Genomic DNA, 26915 nt, shown 5'->3' with positions numbered 1-26915 from the left:
TAGGTGAGCAAAGAAAAGCTGATGCTTCGTATCTCCATCTATCATGGCAAGAGAGAGAGCTGAAAATGTGCTGTTCGTAACCTTATCAGCCTGGGAAACAGTTAAATGGTAAAACAGAAAAGTGACTTGTTTATAGGGCAGCCTCCAATTATTTCCAACAGTTCTGGAGTTGTTATTGTGGTGGAGCAGAGCTAGCCACTCTTAGGCATTTACTGAAAAGAAAAACAACCAAAGAGATTACGGTACTTTGGGGCAGTGTGGCAGTTGCAACCATAGCCCTGTACTTCGGCTGAGCAACGCAGAGGGCGTATGCGGAGGGAGAAGTCCTTCCGTGCAGGCTGAAGAACAGCAGGGGCTGCCCCATGGCCACTGCTGGGGCCCTGGAGTTGCAGGGAGCGCCACAGATGGGCATTTATTTTCCCCCAGATCTCCCCGAAGCAGTGTAGACACAGCCTTGCTCCTCCTTTTACATCACTCGAGAAGGGGAAATGACTAGTGCATCTGTGCGGTTGCTCATGCAGGATACGGGGTGCCCAAGGAAGGCTTTGTGGAGCCGTCTTTTCTCCCCAAGCAGAAATGGGCATTTCGGAGAGGAAAGTAAATAACACCAGCTCACAAAGTGGAGACTAGAGCAGAAGTAAAAAATCCAAAGTGCAAGTAATTTGAAGTTCTTTATGCTAAATACTGCTTCCCGAACACATTTTATCAACAGATGGTTTTTAAAATTTCATTCTCTATACATAAATTTAAAGGTTTTGGAAGCTTATGTATTTTTTTTCCTTTCATTTTTTTTGACACATGTTCAAGTTTTCTCACAGTCTCTCAGCTGTGATTTTTAACTTAACAACTCATACAGATTTGATCTGTGAAATATCTGCTGGGGCTGTGTGATACTTATACTGACATTACACCAAGATTTCTTTTTCAGTTGGAAGACTTTTACATGGAGGTATTTGGATATTTAATTTTAAAAAAGATAAATACTCCAGAATGGAAGAATGTGCCTATTCAAAGCACTGCTAGAAGCATTTGATACATCTAGAATCCCAAATATTTCCTTATTCTGAACAACTTATTAATAATCTCTTTCGTGGACTGTTTACCTTCCCATTTAAGGATTTTAGCAGTCACATTGTTTGCCTGCAAGAAAAAAGAATTAATGAGAATGTATGGATCTTTTCACTATTTTTTAATGCAAATATGGATCTTATCCAAAACCCTCTAGAGCTAACAGAGTATTTTCCCTTTAGTTTCAGCTGGTCATTAGACCAACCAAAGTGTTTTGCCATCTTTTCTGAGGAAATGTAAATACATTGTTCCTTACTGTTTCTCATTTTACCCTCTCATCACATCTGCTCTGTTTTTCTCATTTTGCAATATGTGGAAAACCAGAAACTTGCATCACAAACACAGATAACAGGTCTTCAAACCACATGAGTGCTTGATGGACTGCCTTTTAGGAAAAACTTTTTAGAATTTATATTCAGAGTAGGTGTTGAAGGCAGAAAGATGGGAAAATAGAAGTGTCATAAATCAAAGCAATCATCTGATTTCGTGTCCTACAGACGGTCAGTAGCAGCTGGCATCACTTGCCTGTGGCAGAGTTCCTTCCAAGTCCCGTATGTTAGTAGTTTTGTTATGACCTAAATCATACAGCACCAAATACCTGAAGCATTTAATTCCTTTTCAAGCATTTCTGGGAAATCTGACCCTATTTGTCCACACAGATCAGAACAAATTTCCTAGATCATCCTTCATGAGATACTTGTTCTGATGATATTCAAACATTAATTCTCTCTCCAAAGGGCCTACAAACCAAGTTACTACAAAACCTATTAACCAAAGGAGCAACACGGGAGTGTACGTATGGATTCTTAGCATTTGAGCTTGGCAGATACAGCATAACTAAGAACAAATAAGATTGTTACATAACACTCCTTTTTGCTACGAACAATTGAGTTCATAAATAATTTATAAATGATTACTAAGTGATTAAGGGATGTTTTAAAGAATTTAGAAACATGATTAAAATCAAAGGAGAAATCCACAGACAGTATGAGTTTCTGCTGTCTGCAGTCAGTTGTGAGAGGCAATATGGAGACATACTGGGCTTGAGCCTGTTGCCTGGCACAGACCTGACTCCGCACTCACTACTGCCTTATCAAAGACACTCATTTGAAAGCAGCCTGCAGATGCTGACAAGGCAGGGTGCCGAATAGGCATCTCTTTGGGAAGCTTTAAAAATTGTTGCATCTTCAACTAAGCTGACTACTTCTTTCCCGGTTATCACAGATCTTTTGTGGAAGGTCTGTGCCATGGTTTGGGTTTATTTATTATTTAGTAGTGTCTATCTTATAATTAGAGGCTGTGAGTCAGCTTGTTGGTCTGACTAAAATAGAGCTAAGCAAGGCTGACTTGAGAGCTAACCCAAAGATTTCTTTTGTCTGACTTGACACCACCTCTTCTCAATCGGGAGGCTGATTATGCACAGAGAAAGAGGCACTGCTCAGCTCATTTTCGGCCAATGCAGAGGTCTCATGGATTTCCCTAAAGACAAGGGACAACCAGCCGAAGAACAGAAGGATGAAAAGGTGGCTTAGAGTTAGTTTCTGCAAAGGTGGTGTTCAAGCCCTGTGTTTATTTTGAAAATCTTCTAGTACCTCAAAAGTATAATTAAAGATACATGTGCAATTTCACTTGGAATTCTGAGTGCTTAGAAGTATTGTGTCAGGGATTTTTAATGCTTTTTTTTTTTAATGTTATTTCATGAAGAGCATGATTTCATAATGGAGTACTATATGGCTGGGTATCATTGGATGATGCACTTTAGGAGGGCTGCAAGAAAGACTCTCTTATGCAATTTAGGAGGTCTGTGTAACTTCATCCTTCTAAGGTGCACTGTGATTAGGACCATGGATAGATAAATGGAGTTGCCCTAAGGCAGGAATCTTAAAACATAAGGCCCAAAAGTAACTTGCTTTAGGACAATTGTGAGAAAATGAACAACTGTTCCAGAAATAAGCTGTCTTTCCCCAGGAAGAAACCAGCATTTCCAGAATACCAGTTGGGGTTAGCTAGTCTTACCTAAAGGTACAGTGGACTGGGTTTGAATAAAATTTCCTGTATCAGCGCTATTACACTCAAATTCAAGAAGTTTTATCAAGTAGTCATAATCAGTTTGCTCTCTAAAGGAGTAATTTGGATAGTCCTATGATAATTTACTCCTCTGTCCACAGCTTGAGTTAATTCAGGCAGTAAAATTCACTTCTGAGGGGAACAAAGTCTACAAAATTCCAGTCTGTAATTCTGATAGTTTCAGAAAAAAGTTTTCTGAATAGCATCTGCAAATACCAAATAAACTGCAAGGTACTTGAACAACTCTTAGCCACAGTGATTGATACATACTTGTTCTCTTGATAACATAAGGTCAGAGATGTGGAAGAATCATTACAAACTGTGTGTAAAGAACGTGGCCATTAATAAATCCATTTTAAAGGCAAAGTTACTGCTTCTGTAGTAATCATCTCATATAGGGAGTTTCCAAAAGAATTTTATAAGTTCAACAAAAAAAGCAGATGACTGTAATAAAATAAGTGATAGTATAAATTTTCCTCTGGAGGTATTTCTGAAAGAGGGGAGCCAGAAAAATGAAAGAACAGCGTATTCAAAATGACTCCATAGTCTGCAAACTATACATGGTCCCTGATTTATAAGTTAATTTATATTGAAGTTAATGAGGTTTTCTTGAATGAATAAGAGAAGTCTATTTCCTACTGGTATGGTTTTAGCTATCCCAAACTGTTCTAGCATGGAAATACTTAAACTGCCATCAACTTGGGAGTTAGAAAAGTCTCTACAGTATGTGTCAATGCATTGGGTCCTTTTCCTGCTTGTATTACCATATACCCAGAGTGACTCCATCAGCCTCATCAGAGTAACTGGAGATTTACACTGGTCTAACTAAGCAAAATCTGGTCACATGTTTCTGTTATTGAGAGAGCACAACAGCTTCAAAACAGCAATAAAAACAATGTGGCAACCATTCACAGATCTACCAGAAAGAACTAGTCCTGCTCTTCCTCTGCCTGCACTGCATGTTGTGCACCACAGTTGTGTTACATTGTTACAGTGCATTAGTGTAGAACAAAAAAAAACAGGCAATACTAAAACATGACAGCAAATTGCAAGAATACATGTATTTTAGAAAAAAAACCCTGATAGCCATTTTTCATTATTGAATCTAAAATAACCCTAGCAAATGGGAAGAACACAAACAAGAATGTTTTCTCAGAATCAGCTTAGAAGAAAACTGTAATTTGATGACTTTTCTACTTGCATTCAAAATAATTCAGCAAGTCTTTTGTTACTTTTAAAGATGAATGGTTAAATGATAAAGAAAGAAATAGTGTGTGTAAGATACGAAAGCAGAGGCAGGTTCAGTAGGCTATTGCACCTGAGCCATGATGAGAGGGGCTGCTTGCCACTTGCCCTCAGTATCTAAGGAGATTAAGTGTATCTCCTCTGCAGTATTTGTTCCACCAGAAGAAACATAATCTCTGAGGTAGGTCTTCTATCCCAACCATTTGTCCAGCATTTTATGGGGCTACTGTATATTTCTAAATGGCAACGTTTCTGATACTAAATTAAAAGACAATCTACAGAGTAATGTTTTGGACAGTGATTTTCTATAGTTTATCAGGCCAGTTTATATTCATTTTCATGGGAAGTGCATATATGGGGCATAAGGCAGAATTTTATTAATTAGTGTTTTCATTTCTGATTTTCCAAAGGTTTATTTTCCTTTAGTTGATGTGATACATCTAAAACACACGTGCTTTTTTCTGTATCTAGATAGTTGTTTTACCTTATAATATTTTACAATTATTGATGCTGTTCATAAAGTTGTACTTTTCCTTATAATTAAGCACAGACTTTGTCAAAGCAATGCTTTTACAAAAGAGTATATCATCAGACTCTTTGGATAACTCAGCCCTTCCTATGGCCATAGATAATACATCAACATGTATTTTTAAATGTTGTTGACAGTAATATTAAAGTACTGCCCTGTTGTAAATGTGTGACTAAAATTTTTAAGTTAAAATAAGAATTAGACTGGAGGCTTTATTCAGTTTTACCAGACAAGTTTCATTAATTTCAATGATACTATGAATGCTGGACACCAGTGCGAATTTCAGGAAAACCTCGAAGATGTTTTTCAGTTTTAATCAACATTTTGGTAAAGGCAGTATAATAAAATAGTCTGCCAACTATTTTGAAAAAAAAGTCATTTTTTTAATGGAATTGAAAAATAACAACCATTTTCACATTTTAGCCATGTGTATTATATCTTAGAATGATTATCCAAAGTGTTGCATTCCCCCCTCTTATACCAGGTAGAAAAGATAATGGTTGGTATAAGAGCTCCCTCTATAGGGTTTATTTTAAATATCAGCTTACGAAAATATAAAGGAAAATAAATTCCATCTATTAACAGTGCTTCATAAACATATTCAGTTGAACAAAATCATGTGATTTAAAAAAAACATGATTTTAAGGAAAGAAAAACATCAATTTTACCAATGGTCAGTATGAAAACTACATAATAATGTTATAGATATAAGTTAAGATTATTTATAATACTTATACTTACAATTTTAATAGCAGCCTGATAAAATGTGTAATTTAAGTTACTAGTATATAAAACAATAAATCAGCATTTTCTCTTCTGTAACTGCTTTTCATACATACAGATATCAGAGCTCTCAAACTGCAGAAGTGGGACTCACATAGAAATGCAAGTTTCTCATTGACTGAGTAATATTCACATCTTTGAGTAAGGATCTCTACCCTTTGTGGACCCTGGTGGTAGAGTATTCATGTGGTAACTATGGAAACTCCTAGTGAGGGAGCGACATGATATTAGAAAGTATTTGATATACAGCTATCAGCATAATTTAGCAGAGAGAGAAAAAGAGGAAAATAGAGCCAAGTGATCTGCCAGTTTTCCTCAGACATCAACAAGTGTTTCTAGGTCAAATAAGTAATCCTACAGACCTCATGGTGAGAAATGTGGTTGTTAGTAGTATTTAGCTCACTGTCTGGCTATCTTTCATATGGAGCATTTATTATTAGAAACAAAACCCTATAACCTTTGTATGATGGAACCCATTCCCTTAGTTCCATTTGAAAATCAAAACCTAACATTTTCTAGTGAAAATCAGGCTGGAATGAAGCCTGATATAGATACTGTATGGATTCATAAAGTTTACTCTGCATGCTAATAAACATTATTGTTTTGCTTAAGCACATGTACCCCATCTCACCATTTCTCCTTCCTCATGTATGGGAACAGGTATGTCTTGCAGCATCACTGCAAGATCAACAGGCTCTCCGAGGCCAGTGGAATTGCACACATCTCATCTTTGGCCTCCCCTGCATGGGCACCCCCTGCACTCCTCTTGTAAAAGGCAACAGAGCTCCCCTATCAGATGAAGTTTCCTCCAGAGGCCAAAACCTGTGTATCCAAATCCTGTATTCTCACAGGTTATCAGCACCTCTTTGAGGTGAATTTGAGTGAATAGAGAAGCAAGAAAATTGCTGTTCCGCAATGGATGCATGAAGGAAGCACAATTCCCCTTCACAGCCTTGGGGCAGCTGTGCTCAGAGGCCAGTGATGAGGAACTGGTCTTTGGCTCCCTGGCCAGTGCTCAGTGCTGTGCTCTCTCCTATGTCCAGCTGCATTTCTGCTGTTAAACAGCTCCATTGACAACAACATTTATAACAGCAGTTATATGAGACTGTTATGAGATTTCTCTTGAATATCTAAACAGTATTCATAAATAAATCAGCCAGACTAACTGAAACAGAGGTAGCTAATTTGGGGGGGGGGAGGTAATAAAAAAGTTTATATGAAATTTTCTATTTAAATAAATACCAATTTGCTACATAACTATTTAATAATAAACTTATATGATAATCAGCACTATGACAGTTATGTTTGTACTAGTCCTCTCATTCTTAGCATTTCTCACTGAACATGTAGGCACAGAAGATTGCTGAGAGAAGCCAAACTGATGACCCTTTAAGAGAATTGTTAAGCCCAATACAAAGAATGTACACCAGGGATTATAAAAGAAATTTTTTATGTGTTGGCATCTGAGCATGTGGTTTTCAGAGGTGATAATGAAGCCTACATACATGCATAGGATAAAATCCTTTGGTTGGAAGCGAATGGAATTCTTGTGGGCATTATTGCAATTAAACACTAATTAACCAGTTTGAGACAATCAGTGAGGGTAGTGGCCTGGAAATAACTTTCTGGACTATTAAAAATACTTTTCTTGGATGCCACTGCTGCTACTCTGGATTTACAAATGACGGAAGAATCCACAGTCCAACTACAGATGCTCCATGTTCTTGAAAAGACAAGAATGCGTCAGAAAATGCCCGTATCAGAGATGTCCCTAGTTCACGCTTCTGTGGTATTCAGAAATTTGAGTTTATAAGAAAGATATGTTAGATTTACAACAGCAAAAAAGTCAGTCAAAATACCTGTAACTGTGTTTTCCAGCTACTCTTCCAACTTATCTGTGAACAGAAAGCCACTGAGAAATTCAAACTGGCTTATGAGCAACCCTTCTTGTACTTAGTTTCTGGCTTCTTAGTCTGCACAATTAAAACTTCTGTCAGTAAGACCAAATAAGTTTTTTTTTTTTATTAGGCATAAATGGCAGGGTTTTGGTAGCAGAGTCTGCAAGGGGTGCCCTGTGTGGGAGGAGGCCATAAACGGCCCTGTGCTGGTCACAGACAGTTCCAGACAGCTCTAAATGGATGAAAACAGTCCGCATGTGTCAAAACTTCAACCACTCAGAAGAACAGCTGGCATCATTGCTCACATGTATTTAAGAAAGGGCAGTAGCCACTGCGGACAGGAGACAAAGGAGGAGGTATGTGAGAGGAGACCCAGGAGAGCACACAAAAAGGGACACACAAGGCGAAATATGAAGAAACACATTTGCAGAAACAAGACAGAGGAGGCAAGTAGAAGGGGACACTGCTGAGGACACAGATGGAGATGCACCCCTGGAAGGAGGCACTCCATGCTGGACAGGAGCCCCTCTGAAGGGACTGCAGCCCAGAGGGAACCCATGCCAGAGCAGAGAAGCATTAAGAAGCAAGGAGCAATGGAGGAAAAGAGTAAGGAAGGAGTGGCAGAAAGAAATGGCTTCACAAAAGACGCCAATGTCCTGCGCCACCCATCAGCTCACTGAAAGGATTGGGAGGGCCTGAGTGTAACATGCAGGTGGTGGAAACAAGGGAGTTGAGGCTAGGAAGAAGGTAGAAGAGAGGGAGGAAAGGGGGGAGGAGAAGTAGTGGACTGAAGTTGAGCATGGGGAAGAGGGAGGAAAGGTGTTTCCTTAAATGTTTGTTTAGTTGTTTATGTCTTGCTTCTCAATACTGAATACTGAAATTAAAAGTTTATGTGAATTGGCAATAAATTAAGTGAAATTCCCTGAGTCCAGACTGTTTTGCCCACAACAGCTTTACAGGAAGGCTTTCACTGTTTTTGCTTCTCAGAAATGAAATAGCTGTATGAGATACATACTGTTTTCTTATCCCTGTGTGCAGACCCTCAATCTTTTTGCCAGTGACAGCTAGAAAGGAAGTAAGAAATACATTGAATATTTTAAGTAAAGTTCCTTAACAACCATGACTCCTAAAAAATATAAGGATTTATAACATTTGAAACAATGTAGAGAAAAACAGGACCAAAATAATCCAGTTTTATCTAAATCTGCTATAAGAAAATTATGATCTTCTCACAGTGTAAGTTTCAGTACTGCTGTCAGTGATATCCTTATGGTTAAAGAATCATACCCTTAAGAAGAAAAAGGTAGATTTAGCTTTCCTGGGATAAGAGAGTGGAGTAGATCAGTATCTCTCTCGCTGTCGGAAAGAGCTCTCATCTGAGCAGAAGAGCAGATGACTGAGCAACTGAGCAGAAAAAGGCCATCACTGCCATCTGTGGTGACTTTCTTTTGTGCGGTTCCACTTTGCACTGGGAACATTCAGCAGTAACACCCTGCAGGTGTTACACCCTGCAGGTGAAATAGGCAAATGTCTTGCTTATCCATTACTAGGTGTGTAACTGCTCATCTTCAGGACAGAGGAAGTCCTGCTCAGAAACAAATTTTAGGCCTCCTGGAAACTTTATGAGCAGAAACTGAATATGCTTGAGTGCACACTGGGAGGCTGAAGGATTTAGGTATTAGATGAACAATGATTTTGAAGAGCTAAATTTTGGAGTTGGATGATAAATACGGCAAGCAAGGAGACCTCTACACTCCTAAATCTTTTTGTAATCCTTTTTTTTTGGTAGGGATAGCTCAAAGGAAATTGATTACTCCATGAGTGCTCAGGAGGAAACAAGAGCTGCAACAGTAAGAGACTCAGATGATGAAAAAAGCTATATCCCCATTTACTGAAGTAATTCCATTGTGTTGAACTGGGGAATACTGTTCAAGATACATGGAAGACTATCGATGACACTAAGGGGTATAAGAAAACTCATTTCTAAGCTAAAAGGTAGGACAAATCAGGACAGTAAAAGACTTCAGGAGGTCATGTATTATCTAAATATGTATTGTGTGCATCTTAAATGTAGTTATCAGAGAAATAAAAACAAGTATACGAGACACAAAGTTCAGAAATTTAAAATACTATTGCAGAGTAAGAAAATGTGGTGTGCTGTTTTTCTGCTGTATTTGGCTAGTTATTTGTTTGTAATCTATTTGGTTAGATGGACTCTGCAAGGTTACGTTTACTCATGAGACTGCCTCTTGCAACAAATTAACCAGAATCCTTCTCTACTCTTGAGGTTTATCCAATTTGGTAGCAAGCATTTACAGAAAAGTTTGAAATCATTAGGAGTGGTATATGCAAAATGAAAGAGTAGATGCTGGTCTTGAATATGCTGATATGATTTAGGAAATACCAGTCTACTTCTGAAGAGCTGTTCCTGATTTATACTAAAGCAAATTAAATTTAGATCTGGGCTATATTTGTTTTATCTTCTTTGGTTAATACTGACGGGATTACATTAAAAACCTTTCTTGCCATCTGCGAATTTACAAAAAAATGCTGCTACATTTATGGTTATTGTTTATGCAGAGAACAGTCCATTTTTTAATCAGCTAAGTGATCACAGATCTAACAGCTGCAATTCATATAATGTATAGATTGCTTAAAAATGAAAGAAACAGCAAACATCTAATTGCAGAGAATGTTAAGGTTTAACTCTTGCTAAACTGGAAGAATTCCAGTTAACTATGAAAGAATTCAAGATAAAAAGTATTATAAAATATTGTAATATACACAGTACAACTTCTAAGTGTCTGAGGAGTCTTCAATTAGGTATAGTTTTTAAAAATTCAAATTTAGTTTATCCCACAGTCATTTTTGTATGAGTTGCTGTATTGCTGTGTTTCTTCTTCTAAGCACAATTTTCAGCCCTAACTAGCATTCATTATTCTATTATACTACTGCTAGTGCAGTCACTGAAAACATTTATGGTGGTATCTTTTGAAAAGAATGTGAGATTTGAACAAGGATTCATCTCCAGCAAATGCATGTTTTCATATGCAGTGAAGGACTTGACTCTGAATAAGCAAAGTTCTCTCAGGTAGCTAATTTTTCAGGAAAAATATGCAGGGTTTTAAGGCGATCAAGTGTTTCTGGAGCTGGAATCACTGGGAACAGAAAGAAATATTACAGGAAGCATCTGAAAAGACATCTTTAAGATATTGGGCATAACACCCCTTTTCTGTTCTGCCATCACAGCTTTATGCTGTATTAATGCTAAGATGCATGAAATAACATATCATGTATGGCATGATTTCTGAATGAATGCAGACTTCATGTTAAAAGTAGAAAACTAGGTGTGGCCTAAAACAAATACACATACTTCTGGTCTAGTCAAGGGAAATAAAGCTCCTACAATTGGCAAGTTTATTATCATGCATATGGCATTGGTTCCAAAGTAACACAGACCACAGTAAATGCAATTTGGACTCCAGTTATTTCCTGCCTTTTTCATGAGTTCTACTTCATAAGGATTGGCAGGCAGGACTGATCTTCCTTTGCGCCTTCTTAGTTAGTCCAGTGTGATTTCTTTCCAATCCTCACTCCTACCCAACCTTCACTTTTTTTTCTGCATTTTTTCTGCATTTTTTGCTTATTTAAGCATTTGTGATTGCACAATTTACCACTGCTGTGGTTCTTAAGAGTTTTCATTGGCCTGTATGAGCATCAGTAGTCTTCCTTGATGTGCTGTGGAGGTGCTAAGGTTGTTCTTTCCTTTTAGGAAGGTTCTGGCCAATTCTGTGAAACCTTCATGGTCCCATTTGATTTCTGCTGTCACTTGGAGGGACAGGAACCCTTGAGGACCTTGGAAAAACCACACAGTTTCTCCCTCATTGGAGGCAAATTATGACAAGTCCTTGCATCAAATATTCCTTTGAGATTGCTCACTTCTCCTGCCCACTGAGCCACATGCACAGGAATAAACCAGGGCCTATCTTCTTCTGGCCTTGTCTATTTTCACACCCCCAGAGTATGGCTGGGCTTAATCTTCCCTGGCATCACTGAAATCAGTGCAGAAGGATACATGCTTTCTAGGCAATGTATGGTCTCTACTTGGTTTGAAATAACAGTGAATCTCAAATACAAAAATTAACAGCTTTTAGTACACAGTATTTGTTTGAACTGAACTTCAGCAAAATTGTATCATCACAAACTGGTAGGATTTTTCTTAAAATACAGTTTTTCAGTTTTGTTCATGACAAAAGAGCCAGATCTAACATTTTGACTGGACCCAGGGTTTGACTGAGTATAAGTAATGACCTCTTACCTTGGTGTCAGACAGAATCTATTTTACTGGTTTAAATAAACATCGTCTGCTATAGGTCTTAAAAGTCTGTGGCCTAGATTGGTATTAAGAAATGATTTGAGCATAACAGCCCAGTTTAGTGTTGCTGCAAATAATTTATCAGGTAAGTTGCTTTCATTCCCTTGAGACAATCCACAAGTCTAATTTTATTTCATATACAACAGGGTCTTTAGAAGTATCAGTTTAACCATAGGAAATTCAATCCCTATAAAGAATACTAGCAATCTTTTCACTATGAAAGCTTCATTTATATTATTCGTATGCTAGAAATCTGAAAACTTGCTGAGAAATTTTTTAGTTTCATATTGGTAATATTTAAATATGCCATTAGGTTCAGTTTATTTAGTAAAGCAGGAGTCTCTATTTGTTATAAAATCCAATTTTGTGGGTTGTCTTACCATTTAACATCACTGTGTAGCAAACCAATAGCAAGAATGTCTGAATATGAAGTGGCTGAAATCCTAACTCTTCAACCTTACCACTTACTACCCTATTGAAAGGACCTTTGGAAAGGGGATTGAAAACCTACTTTTCAGGTATGCCTGAGTAAATCACTTCTTTGAGCACTCAAAACAGTTAAGTTTATAAAATAATATATTTATGCCCGCGCACCAATCTGAGCCTAGGAAAGGGAGATTTATTGACCAGTTTTGCAGTCAGGCATGAGAGTAATTGGATCCTGAATCTGGATAAATGATTTATTCTGGTGTTCTACGCAATTAATTGGAGATCTTAGGATTATTCTTGATTTCAATTTTTGTTTTAAAAATTGTTACTCCTGAGACTCTCCTGAAAGCCAGCTTTCTGAAGAATTCTGTAATCCCCTCATTCTCCTCATAGTGCAGTATTAGCTAATCACATGACCAGTATTTTAAACACAGGGGGAAAAAAAGAAATTCAGACAGAAACTGCAAAACCAAAAGACTCAACTGCCTTGTTTCTGATTAAAGTGTCAGCAAACTGGGATTGATGATGCCTCATCCAGCATTTCTAGCCTGAACAGGGACAGTAATCTCCTCATGCAGCTGCACCAGGACCAAGGGCAACAGAAACTGAATGGCAGAAGAATTCTTCAGTCTACCAGAAAATATTTCTCCAAAGCTGGTAAAGAGGATAAGAAAGCTCAGATTTTTCAGGTCATTCATTTACTCCATTCCCAAAGATATGCAAAGGAGAAAATAAGTCTTACCAAAATCTTACCATACAGTCTTACCCAAGAGACTCCAAGTTTAGCTATTTTGAGTTCATGTAGAGCTAAAGCCTTATTTTTAAATCCAGTTTGGTAGAAACAACTTCTTTATCATATATGCATAGCTTAATTGCTTATTGAAGCAATTATAATGTGGTTGCTTGCAACAGTAAGGAACTGGATTTGATGACCTTCAGGTCCTTCTGGTCCCATTCCTAATTAAATTTTTTCTCTTTTTTATTGCAGTCCAGAAGATGGTGAAATTCATCCTGAAATCTGTAGATTATACATCCAGTTGCAGTGTTGCTTAGAAATGTACACAACAGAAATGCTTAAGTCCATATGTCTACTAGGATCCCTTCAGTTTCATCGGAAAGGTATTGAATTACACAAATATACAGATGCTGATTTAAACAAAAAACCAGGATTTTGGGGCATGCTTGGATATTTATTAAATGCACAGCACCAAACTGTAAAATCACCTATACAACTGCAGCTTTTCAGCTTCTGCAAAAAGCTCTATTTCTAATGCATTATCATCATTCTTAGGTAAGTGTTTCGTATCAGGCATGTATCACTAATATACTTCTGTAGTTCAGAAGTCTGAAATTAAAAAAAAAAAAAAATTGGTCCCAAACCAAAGGCTGTCATTACTCAGATTCCAGTGAGCAAGCTATCTTAGTCCTTTTATTAGAATAACTGCTGCAAAATGGAAGGTTTTGAAAAATTCCAGCTCATGCATATAACCATGTTTTGTTTCAGGTCAGGTTTCAACAATAATGTGTTTACTTTGTTATATGAGGTTTATAGGAGCTGTAGTCAGGATGCTCTGTGTCCATGTTTTTCTTCACAGGAGAATTTTTCTAGCCAGATTGTAATTCCAGTCATGCTCAGTAGTCAGAGGATGTCTGTAGGACAATATTTAAACTAGAAGGTAGCAAGGAGCTTGACCAGTAACAGAGGCTGCCTAACAACTTAAAATCCCTTTAAAAGTTCCTCTCATTTGTTATGTCATTGTTAAATAACTATTTCTCAAACTAAAGTTTTCTTTCTTTTTTGTTCCCTGCATAAGAGTCTGTTTTGTTCTGTTATTTTGAATTCGCTACAGAAACAGTTTTGTTCCTAAGGGTTAAGTTTGAGAAAACTACTAATTACCCCATGTGAAACATTTTGTAACAGCCCTTTGAGAATACAGGTGTCTCTGGGCTTTATGAGTAGAATTAAGGCTTGGCCGGTCCAGGAGTGTACAGAGTTGAAACTTGTCAGTTGGACCAGACAGATGAATTTATTTTCTCCAGAAAAATCTAGTCAGAATGGAGCAAGTTATAAACCTCCATAAATCACTCGCATATACTGAATGAAACTTTCTAAGGACTCTGCAATCAAATCATTGCACTTGCCATCTACATTACACAACTTCAGGAGCAGTAAAAGTTCTCCAAAGTCTCCGAGTAAGGACAGAGCTGTATTAGAGACACAGCATTCACCCCTCCTACTCTGACAAAGGAAGTGTGAAAACACACGGATGACTTATAGTAGTAATGATGTTCACCTCACTTTTCATATTACTGAGCAAGTAATCACAAATATTTTGGAAGACTGTCAAGTGTTATTCTGCAGATGGGCTTCCTAAGAATTGTGTAAGGTGATCTCTGATAGAGCGGACTCTGGTACTCTGTTTCCAGCACTGGGATCTCAATGTTTTAGCTGCTTCAACCACACTGCCTTTCAGGCTGAATCCACCAGAGGTCTGTAGAGAAATCCTGGTTCTCAACCGTCCTTCACACACTGTATGTTTGTTTTGCTTTCTTGATTGCTTGGCTGTTGATACACAAAAGCAGAAATTGGTACAAGTTGAAGAGTTCTTTAAAATAAGCAGAGCAATTCTGATCACACTGATAACTGTATTAGTATGACACTTTTCCATCTAGGAAAGAAACAGCTAAGTCAACAGAAATGGATTACTTTAAGCGTGATGCCCCTACTGAGGTATTTGTTGGATAAGATATTTGAAGGCATGTGTTTGGTTGAGCAAAATGGCAGAGGTTTAGTACTAAACTTAATCCTTACTATCCCTGTTGTTATTTATCCAACAATAGCAACAATAGTTTATAGTAAAAGATGAATAAATATTAAGAGCACCTTATGGTTAGAAAGCTGTCCACCTTTATAAAACTAGATACTAGATTCAGCAGTGAAATACACCCCACTAAGTATATTTATACAAACAGGAGATGTCCTTCTTTCAGTGAAAATGCATCTCTAATAATTTCATGTTTCATTACCCATCTACTGAAAGGAAAATGTAGAAATGCAGGTAATTTACTGAGCAAGTTACTCAGTAACTCATCACTCAATGATGTCACACATCTTTGCGTGGGAGCGTATTTGTGCTCGCTGTAACTACTCTTTGCCCAGATAAGCTCTCAGCAGAATATACTAGGTAAAGACAAGAACGGGTCTTGTTTTGTAATGAGAAAACAATAGTTCTTTGGTATGTTCCTGTCACACTGAAAGATCCTCTAATGCATTTTTCACATCTAGCATCTAGGATATAACTAAAGCCTGTGATCCTTTTTATTATGAAAATAAGAATTAGAGATTTGTTACTGCTGCAGTGAGCTTCTCAGAGTGATTTTCTTAAATCAAAAGAAAAACTATAGAATATCAAGAGACAACATAGCCATCGTATTCCAAGATAGAAGAAGCTACCAAAATTAGTCTGTTGGGTTTTTTTTCTTTTTAAGACAGATTGTACTATTTCCTAACATTGGCAATATTTGTCAAGGCACCTTGTGTAATTGCAGAGAGAGAGAAAGAGTAGTCTGAGGTGGCCTGAGTAACGCAGAGATGTGCCTGTGGATGCAATGTGCCCCATTTGCCTGTGGATGGAATCTACATGATAAACTTAACTTAGCTTGACTAAAGTTAGATAAGATGAGCTACAGCATTACAATATGGACCAACTTAGTTCCTATTCTGTAGTACTTTTGATATACAGTGGTTCCTAATCTGAGCATAGAAAAACTCATGGTAGCTCTTGTGCGATTGCTAAATGGAGTAACTTTTTTCCTGTATCCATGTAGAGATAACCACAGTAACCTGGCTGCAGGTTTCAGCCGAGTGACATTCTTTCAGAAAAGTTCATAATAGACAAAAATTATATAATCACAGGGATTTGAATAAACCGAATTTTGGAACTTAGCCAATAAAATGTTGTGCTTATATACTAAATACTTGGGTATTTACGATGCCTTGAGGCATTATAAAGGAATCATGCAACAAGAGAAATACCAATTAGATGTTAACAATTATTTTTTAACAGTGAAGGTATGAAAACATTGGAACAGGCACCCAAGAGGCTGTGAAATCTCCAACCTTGGAGACATTCACCACTCAAACGGACAAGGCCATGGGCAACCTGATCTAAGTTGGCCCTGCTTTCAGTGGAGGGTTAAACCAGATGACCTCTCAAGGCCTCTTCTAAACTAATGTATTCTGTGATTCTGTATCTGCCAAAACAGACTATTTTACAAGGAGCAGAATGAACCTGCATTTTTCTTGAAATTCTTTACTTAAGGAGAAAAGTACTGCAGTGTAGGCAAAAGTGCATAAATTGATCTCTAGGAATGAAAGACCCAGTAATTTGACCATTATGAAGTATATTATGTTGTTGCTAGTATTTAGCTTTTTTAGTTTTTCACCAGCATGAGTGATATTAAAACAAACGTTCAATTGATTTTCCTGTCTACAAACAGTACTACCTTTTAGAAATTGTGAACATTTCAAACATGTATCAACTTTGCTAAATTTATAAATGCGTATGTCTATTGTTATTCCCTGCATGTGATTTCTTGCCGTATCTTGTAGCTCATTTTTGAAGGTAATATTTTCCATTTGGATGTAATATTTTCCATTTTCTAGCCCTCTTACCTGTTGGATAAGTAGTTTGTTGGGCTTTTTAAATCTCTCTGGAGATTTCAGCAAATTGTGTCCTCTGTTTTGGAGCCAGCAGAGATTCATGTAGAATAACATGCAGGCTGTTCTCACCAACATGCAGCTAATAAATAATAATGAGGGTTCTGGTATCTTGACCAGACATTATCACACAAACTACTAAACTGATAAATCTAAGGCAGTGAGCTGATGCTGATGCTCTTTTCCCAAGAGGAACTCAGCCAACGCTCCCTACTGGGAAACAGATGCTGTTTTATGAAACACCACACTACTATTTGAAGGGCTGAGCTCTGGTACTTTCACTGCCTTTCTCAGCCCTGATCTGAGCTCCCCTTATCTTTCTGTGCTACTGAACAAACATTCCTACATACACTGTATCAAGCTTCCTGTACAGAAATTTCTTACGTATTTATGGTACTTCAGATTAATTTACTACTGTCATACAGCCTCTATTATAAGACAGTCTGTTATTTCTGTGAGATGTAACAGCCACAGTGGGGCCAACAGCCATAAATATTTCCAGCTGTGCTATGCAGTAAGTAAACTGAGGTAAGTGCTCTCTAATAAATTTATTTCTAAGATACATACACCACAAAACCCCAGTGTTGAAAATACATTATAACTGCAAAACTGAACATTTGGAACATTTGCAAATGACAGAATGAAATGTGCCTAAGTAGGGTTACCTTTTGTAACCTTTTTGTATGTACTAAGTCTTTGGTTACCTGATCATATACTTCCTCACTCTCCTTTCCACCATCCCAAGAGTCCTGTCAGACTGAGACACATGCTTGGGTAGTCATCTGTGTTTTATTCTAATTAATTGTTCAGTGTTATCTGATGCATTTATTGCACACAGTTCTGTTCTAAAGGTAGAATCCTTCTGTTCCTCAGACTTTTCTCAGTAATTCCTTCACTGATGAGTGTCTTCAGAACTGTCTTGGGTAGTGAGATAGTAACAGTTTTTCCCATTGCAAAGAAGGAACAAGGAGATTAAGCTAAAGAGTGCTAATTTAGGATCTGAGATTGCAGCATACTTAGAGTAATCTCTCAGTAGTTTCAGTTGCAGCTGTGAGTGCAGAGTCTTCAAGCTGAGCAACCAGAAAATGAGAAACATATTGTCAGCAATTATTATGAGAAGCTGTGTTTAGACAACTTGGCTAGAATCACATGAAAACTCTAGGGCAGAGGAAGGTATAGAGTCCAATTTTCAGGGCAGCACTTGAGCCTGTTAACTGTGAGGAACTCTCTTGTGCCTTCCTGCAGTCCCTAACATATAGCTTTAAAGGTCTTGCTGTCCCTTTTGTCATAACAGGGTGACTGTAGCAAATACCTATTGGCGGTATGGCAAATGGTAGCTCTTCTTCCAGCTCTTCCAGGAAATCTTCTGAAACGTCTCACTGTGTTTGTTCACCAGTAGCATACTTCACCTAGTTTTCTTCTGTATCACTGTCACGCTCTAGCAGAACTTCTCTGGATAGCATCCCTCCTCTCAGACTTCGTCAAGGAACAGATCAGTTCACTTGCCTGGAACCTGGAGCTTCTCTCCTGGGCCTAGTTTTGCTTTATTTGTCTCCCTCAATTGTTTGAATTTGAATTAGCTTGAATAGCTTTATGCCTTAGGGATCAGCATCACACACAGGTCTTCCACCTGGTAATACTTTTTTTTTTTAATTTGACTTACAGTTTCATGGAAAGCAAGATATTCTGGACAAGCTTTGGTATCTCTCTGAAGTGTTTACAAAATTCAGCTCTAATTCCTTTAAATGTTCTATGTCTACTTTATTGATCTTGCTTGTACATGTTCCCAACACTGACTAGTCTTTTGATCAAATAAACAAACCCTGGCTTAGCTAGCAAGCTGCTAGAGGAAGCAGTTGGCATAACTTCTCTCTACAGAAGCTGCTGACTGTGATGATCCTTTTTCCAAATTAATACTGAAGCTGTTTAGATCCCACACTGAGAAAATCCAGAATTACCTCAAAGTTCTTAAGTACATTTCAGCATACGTCAGTGTATTCTGTCACAAATATTTCTAACTCAAAGATTTTCACTGATAATATAAAGGACTTCAGCGCATTTGAATGTGTAAAAACAGCAGAAAAAAGAGCTTTGCTGATTCCACAATAATATCTTCCCTTCATTATAAAAAAACTGTAGAATATTATTATAATCACTGGATCATTATTAGCATTATTAGCATGTTACTGCGGAAGTGCATGTTACTGAAGTTTAGTGACTATACATGTTTACAGAGAAACCATTACTTTCTTATGATCATCTACAGATATAATTGGCTTGTTTGGTTACGTAAGAATGTATAATAGAAATATAAAAAAAAATCCCAAACTGCAAATTGTTAGCATGTTATTAGCTAGCTGTGCAGTGTTTGTGCAAGGTAGTCATTTTTCTTTCTAGTTTTGGGAGCGAGCACATAAAACAGACCAAAGGTAAGAGAGGACAGAAATTTTGAAGGTTAAAATGAAGTAGAGGTATTTTCCAGAATTCAAAACATGCTGTGAAAATAATTAAAGCTACCATGTCATGGAAGTACAAGGCTTGAAACTGGTAACTATTTATACTGAGTTTGGACAAAGCAAGTCACTATGCATTTATACTCATAACAATATGTTATTCTTATGGTCCAGAATCAGGTGAACCCACTATGCTAGTTTGTAACTTACTGACAAAGAAGTGTACAACCATGGAAAGGTAATTTTTGCTGACAGTTACTCACACGTAGCTCTGATAATTTTAATAGAATTTGGGTGAATATCCATGGGCAAAATGAGTCCAGGATACATTAAGTTTCAGGAATGTTACACTTCCTTATATGAAATGCTCTCAAATTCTGATTTGTTTCCTGTGTTTTTTCCTAAATGAGGTGTTTATACATGAATAATTTCTCAGAATGAAATGCAAAATACTTTAATGCTTGTAACCTACACTTTGTTAATTCTTCCCAAAAGTCTATTTGGAAGCCCTAATGAAAGGCTGAATTAGCTAAAATAACAGTTCTGTCACTGTTATTGAGATGCATGGGCCCCTCTGACTTTATTAAACATAGCTGAGGACAGAAGGATACCACGCTAGAATACCAGAGTGGCAGGTACCTGAAGAAATGCTATAAATACTTAGATAAGAAATGAAAGAATTGAGTCTAATGGAAAAATTATGTGTATGCATTATAGAAAGAATAAATTATGCTTTTGTGATGTAAATTCAGACTGATCTCGTTCCTGCATTGTTGGTTCATGAGAATAATACTAAATCACAGGCAAGCGTGTATCATGTGCAGTAGAAAGCTTTACATATTGAAGTTCATAGTATAACTGTTGTTTTTCCATTATGCGTTTTGTGATAACAACATACATTTTCTTAAAATATGACCTAAAAGCCTTCAATAGATTATGTTACAGATTAGAAAAAGAAACCTTGAATTCAGTGAAGGGATTTTTGTTTTATTTTGCTTTGTTTAAATTACATCTTATTTAGCGTTTTGAAAAACAAGGAAAGGATTGTTCAACTGATGTGCTGCAATCTCAGCATTCTGTTTTAAAGACTGGCAGATATTTGTAAACAAGACGGATAAGGTATGAGAGAGAAGAGAAGCACATACGTGTAGAGAAACAAGCACTTAAAATCTAGGGAATCACCCATTCTCATGTGGACACTAGGAAGAGACCAACATGAATACACCAAAAACAGGCATGGAAGGAGGAAAACACAGTATCCACTACAGCCTTATAGTTCCCATTACTTTTCCCTTGATAATAGTATTTCCACAGAGACAATCTCCATGTTCTGCCGATCCCAAGTATAACTCAAAAATGAAGTTCCTCAGATTGAGATAACCATATTTGCAGCAACACATTTCTTCCTTCCTACAAGATCCTCTCCTATTTCCCATTGTATGTTCTCTTTTTCATTCATTTTATGTGTGTTCTAGAGCTTTGTATTTATTTTTAATTGCTAGGTTAGAAATCTGATACAAATGTTGCCTTCTTTTGAGACATGGGTTCCCTCAGCTTGATTAAGTTCTGTTATTCCCCTCAAAGATCTTTCCAGTTAATCTGGAGTGAAATCTAACTAGCTGTAAGGGACCTATAATAGATTTTTTTTTCATTATGTAAGTTTCTCTGGGAAGCAGGTGATGACGAAGAGTAGGAGCACAGTGTAGTATGGCAGAAGCAAACACCACAGAGGTCACCACAGAAGCAACAAGGAGCACAACAGGTGAGTATGTCCCATAGCACCATGGTCATAGGTGATGTAGCCTTACTGAACTGATCATTTTTTACCCTCTTATTTATCCTCATTTGAGTTGGATCTTCAGCATCATTTAATTCAAGAGCCTTTCACTCCAAAAGCAAATCTCTACTTCTTAAAATAAAAGGACACGATGAATTAGAGGCTAGAAGACACAGAGTACATCAAGTGTGTGTTATATTAAAATTTCACCAGCAGTAAAAAGAGCCACTGCCTAGCCAACTGGCAAGAACAGCAACTGCATGTGGACACCTCTGCCAGCAGTGTGCGTGACCAAACTCCTGCTGAAATCAGTAAAAGTCTTTCCACTGACTAAATTGAAAGTAAAATTTATGGCTCACATCTCTATATTAAGAAAGTTTGTTGTACAAAAGATATCCTTTCCCCCACTAGGATGAGAAGATTAAAGAACTTTTATTTCCCTATAGTGTGTGCCATATAGTAGGAAATGTTAAGCCTGAGTCATAGACATTATTCGAGTGAAGCCTTTATTATTAGCTGACTCTTAACTGTTTTCAAGTGATTGAGCAGATGCTCTGAAATTCAAGGAAGGCTTCATGAACTGTTCACAATACAACAAAATTACTGGCAAAGAGCTCTTTCTGGTTGAAAGGAAATCTGTGCCACTCGTACTGCTAAACCTGCAAGAGCTTGCCTTTGTGCTAACAAAAAGAACAATGCGGTCTCTGTACTTCTGTTCTCAAGTTGGGAAAAACAATCATTATTGTTTCTGTTGAAACACCCTTCACATCTACAGACACACCGAGGGATGCATACGTAGCCAGGCTTGTTCTTGACGGCATGTCACCAAAGGTCAGGTCAGTTGCAATACAACACTTCAAAATAACAGCAGAATTAACTAACACTCAGTGCTAGCAACAACACCTTGTATTCTGCAACATCAGTGACAAATTAGATAGTTTTCCAAGGGCAACCCTCTTTCACAAAAAAGCTGTAAGTCAGATATTGCTAACAGTATATTGTGTTATGGGCTTCTTGTACTGGAAGAAGTAATGAATAATGAAGCTTACACAAATGAACAATTAAAACTGTATATTAAGATCTACCTTAAAATAACAGCATAAGCTGCAGTTGCCACCAGAAATAATTTGAAAGTTATACCTAAAAGGTGACAGATACACAATAAAAAATACAGTCTGGGAAGTAGGCTTAGGCTGCTGTTCCACAAGCAACTGAGTCAACATATGAGCTTGTTGCCACCAAAAAAGTCTTGATCTCTTTCTCTGTATTTCCACCCCCCTCTTGCCTTCACTTCTTCCTCCCTTCCACTGCTTCTGGCTATATCATCACCCTCGTCCTCTGTCACTTGCTCTGGAGCATGCTTGGTTCTTTACTGACCCGATTTAATGCACTGAAACAACAGAAAACTTTTCACTTTTTATTTTTCTGTTTGTGGAGGTAATCTTCTACCACGTGATGGGTTCACCTGGCTCACAGAGGGATCTGGCAAAGCCAAAGTTAGCAGTAGGTGCCAGAATAAGCAGCAGAGAAAGGATGAAGGACACCATTTTTAGATGATAAACTGTTATGTCAGGTCATCTCTTGGAATCATACAGTTAGATGACTTTTGGGGAGGATGTATAATGCAGGGAAAAGGGTACTGCACTGACTTTAAAGGATAATGAAAACATTAGGCAAAGAGCTCTTATAGTATAAGTAATGTCTAGTTGTACATTCAGACAAGGAGTAGCTGAGAATTTTTCAACAAAGAAATACTTTATCAAAATATAACAGTTCGAAGAACCTGCTGAAACAGTTTCTTCAGATACAGGAATTTCTAGTTTAAAGAAAAACAAGAGGAATAGCCTGATAGCTCGGATACTAATTTGTGATGTGGGAGAGTAGTATAGCATGGTCTTAGTCTCTAATGCGCCAGAAAGATGGGATAACCACTAGACTCTGGTCCTTCCTGTTCTTTTCAAACCTTACAGGAAGTGCTCAGGTTTGTCCTGATGTGAAAATTTCTGAAATAGCAAAAACTGCAAAATGAAAAAATACCTCCTACTCAACTCCTCAGTACCACTGGTTTAAACACTATTTTCTCTATTTTTACAAGGCTTTATGTATTTCTTTGTGAGATTGTTTGAGCTATTTCATTAGACAACAAAGAGTGGAAAAACTAACCTCTCAGTAAGTGATCCACTTTGAAATTTCTCATTTAAATGATGTACACAAAAAGAATCAGTCCGGTCCAATACTTAGTGTCCAAGAATGGCAACAGGCTGTCCATGGGAAGTTTGCAAGGATACTAACTAATCTCACCGATACTTAACTCTCTTGCGTTCTGCACTATCATGGGCCACACCCTACATCCCGTTCTCTCCCTGACAAAAAGCCCTGACAGATCTGGCGTGAAGTCCCCAAACAGTTCCAATATTGCCTTTATTTTCCTATAGTAAGTATGAATTAGGCAAGTGTAAGTATGCAAATTCGGAATATGCAACATACTGGGCTGTGAATGGTGGCAGCTATGTATTGCTATCAATCTCACCAAGAACAAAACTGCACATTATTGTCTTTTATTTTCCCATAGTATTAGAGTGAGTAATATTGAAAGACATGGATTACAATGTTGCCTATTATCAAAGCTTTTGATATCGTTTTCAGAATATATACTCCAGTTCCCTATTTATTTTGTTCTCTTCTGTCCTGTGGTTCTTATTTTCTGTGTCACATGTGAGCCATTGGAGTTTAAGTGAAACTCCTCATAATATTTACTGAACAAAATCCTAAGCTCTGCACATGCCTGTGTGGGCTTCTTCTTAGTCTTGTTTGGCAGAAGTAACATGGACCATACAGCAGCACTCTGATGAGCAGGTTGCTCTGGTCCACTCTCTTTCTGAACAGTTCTTATTTGGAGTTTGCATTCACAACTCTCTCTCTTCATTTATGCTGTGCAAGATTAAGCCCAAAACATCAATGATATAATCTGAGTACACCTTTTAATTAATAAGTAATAGGGATATATGTTTTGTTTCAATATTTTAAAGGAAAAGAGCCTTGTGCGCCACCCAAGATTCTAGACACTAAAGTGGAGGAGAGTTCCGAAATACCTATTTTAGAAGACACATCATCATCTCCAACAGATATTCAACAGCATTTATGGCAGGTTTCCACAGATATTGAGAACACTGACAGGTATCTGTAGCATTTTATTCCTAAATAAAACAAATTTCTGTCTAGAGTTTATTTAGTCTTTTCCAATTAGGCAGCCAGTGTTGTTACTGTAGGTATTTGCAAATTATAGCCTGTTTAACATTTTTGTTGCATTTAACATACCTGAAAGCAATACCTGTAAGAGGGGCAAAGAGAAGTGACATTCTTACTTTGGTTAATTACCAGAGGGAACTACTGTCAAAAACAAAGGGCAGAAAATTATGGTGCTAAAAGAGAGAGAGTTTTTGTCTCATCTTAACAGGCTTCTGGTTTTGTACCTGAAATATGCTGCCTGCAGTTTTGCATTCACAAACCAAAGGCACAGAAGCTAGTTCATATCATTTGTTTCTGCCCATAGTTGCACATGCGGAAGGCTCAAGAGCAGAGGGGAAAATCATCCAAAAGTATATCAAAGTGGACTTTCATTCTCTTGACTGTCCAGGCGAAAGACAAAACTGAGACCCTTTGGTAGGGAATAATCCTGATGGCCAACCTGTGTTTACTTCTATAGGATAAAGTTCTGTTCTACTGAGAGGGTAACTCAGAGAATAGAACTGAGCAATAAGACAGTCATGCTGCTTCATTTCTAAGAACCATATCATATGTAGATCAATGAGGCAGGACTGCATTATCTTTAAATCCTGAAAGCCTTAAGACATCACAAGCCCGCCCACAAAATTGCTGGTCTTCCACCTATCTGTAAAACAGGAACCTTTTTACAGCTTCTGTCCTCTTTCAAAACATATCCATATGTAACCTGCTTTGTGAGATGGTATTTTGTTATTGTATTTTCCATCTTCTGCCTTTTAAAATTTTAGCAAATTCCACGTCAAAGTCCTCCTAAGAGGGGCCAGAATGACATCCCTGTTATCTAAAATTTTCTCTTAATCCATAGGGAGCTTAAGTGACATGAATTAACTACATGTATAATAATTTCTTACTTTTTAAAACACCACATTCATGGTACAAGCTACAAAATGCTGATAATGAGATATTATATTAGCCATAGTACTGGCCAGTGCTAGCTGTAAGGCACATCAAATATTTTGCCACTAAGATCACATTGTGCCCACCAACTCATTTAACATGGAATACTTGAGATCCAGAAAAGATAACAAATTTGGACCAGAAAGCTACCAGTTACAATCAGGCTGGCTTAAAATTCTTCCCTTGTTAAATTTACTGCCCTTTATTTTGGTATGCATCCCCTGAGACGTTTGAACCAAATGCTTGCCCAATAGATTTTTATATTATTTAGTTTTGGGTTTTATTCTATTAGTTCAGGATATAAAATGATACTGTGAACCATTCCCTATTGTGAGTCTTCAACTGCTGTTCTATTGTATTTCTTTTAAATTTGTTTCTGCAGAGATATGAGAGAAATGAAAAACCTTTTAAGCAAACTCAGGGAGACTATGCCTTTACCACTGAAAAATCAAGGTAGGTTTTATATTTTCTTCATGTAAGGTAAATTAAGATCATTAAAGATTTTGACTTCCATTAGATATGGAAAATCTAGTTTTTTCTGTAGAACTTACAGAAAGAAAAATCCAGGTGAAATCCTTTCCCTACTGATTCAGTGGTGCCAGAATTTAGTATGTGAACTGTGTCCTCCTGAGTTTCACTTGAGAACACTATATTTCAAAGTACTGAATTTTGAATGTTTATAGATATGGTATCTACAGATAAAATAATAGACTTCTCCTGGGGAGATAAGGCAGCAGCACAACTAATTCCCTATCTGAGGCGGCATTTTTTTTCAAATGTAATGAAGGTGTAAATTGCACAGACTATGATAGGGGTCATGCTGAATGATGGAGTTTACCCCTGCAAGGGTTGTAGCATCTGTATTATGACTCAAGGATAAAAAGACACTAACCCTACGCAGAGATACCTGCCTTGAGGCTGGTAACAGCTTGCTTTTCCCAGTAGCCAGCTATGAGGCACCCTATACAAATGCACAGGGGGCTATTCATCCTAAAGAATTTATTTAGGAATGGGCCTTCCTTGTGGCCCAGCAGTCTCATATATTCCACATCTACAGGCACTTTCTTTCTTCATGTGAACAACATAAAAAAGATAATCATTTTCCTTTTTTATTTCTTCTTGATGATGCGTATTCCTTAAGTGCTGCATACTCTTTGCACACTGGCAGCTGACGAAGTATGCCTAATGTGTCCTGGATCTTGTCCTGAGGAACTAAGCAGTCTAACATTCATCATAATATGGTAAAAGATGAATACAGAATGGGTGAATTCATTATAGAAGTAAGAGTTTATGGCAGGGACAGACTGAATGGAAATTATTTGGAAGGAGAAAAGGAATCATGCTTAAGATAGATACATGATGCAGATGTGCCATTGTAAAAGAATGGGA

General features: G+C 37.4%; 1 protein-coding gene across 2 annotated transcripts in view; it reads left to right on the top strand.

The window, feature by feature from the left end:
* Positions 1-26915, top strand: part of RGS7BP (regulator of G protein signaling 7 binding protein) — a 48460-nt gene that overhangs the window by 18862 nt on the left and 2683 nt on the right. For both annotated transcript variants that reach the window (XM_067315557.1, XM_067315558.1), the window contains 3 exons: positions 13383-13513; positions 24374-24521; positions 25909-25979. In XM_067315557.1, the coding sequence (XP_067171658.1) occupies positions 13383-13513; positions 24374-24521; positions 25909-25979 (350 nt within the window). The remainder of the gene's footprint in view (positions 1-13382; positions 13514-24373; positions 24522-25908; positions 25980-26915) is intronic.

Source organism: Apteryx mantelli, chromosome Z (genome assembly GCF_036417845.1).
Source record: "Apteryx mantelli isolate bAptMan1 chromosome Z, bAptMan1.hap1, whole genome shotgun sequence".
Classification (NCBI taxonomy): Eukaryota; Metazoa; Chordata; class Aves; order Apterygiformes; family Apterygidae; genus Apteryx; species Apteryx mantelli.
Note: the sequence above shows the minus strand (reverse complement) of the source record. Positions and strands in the feature narration are given on the sequence as shown.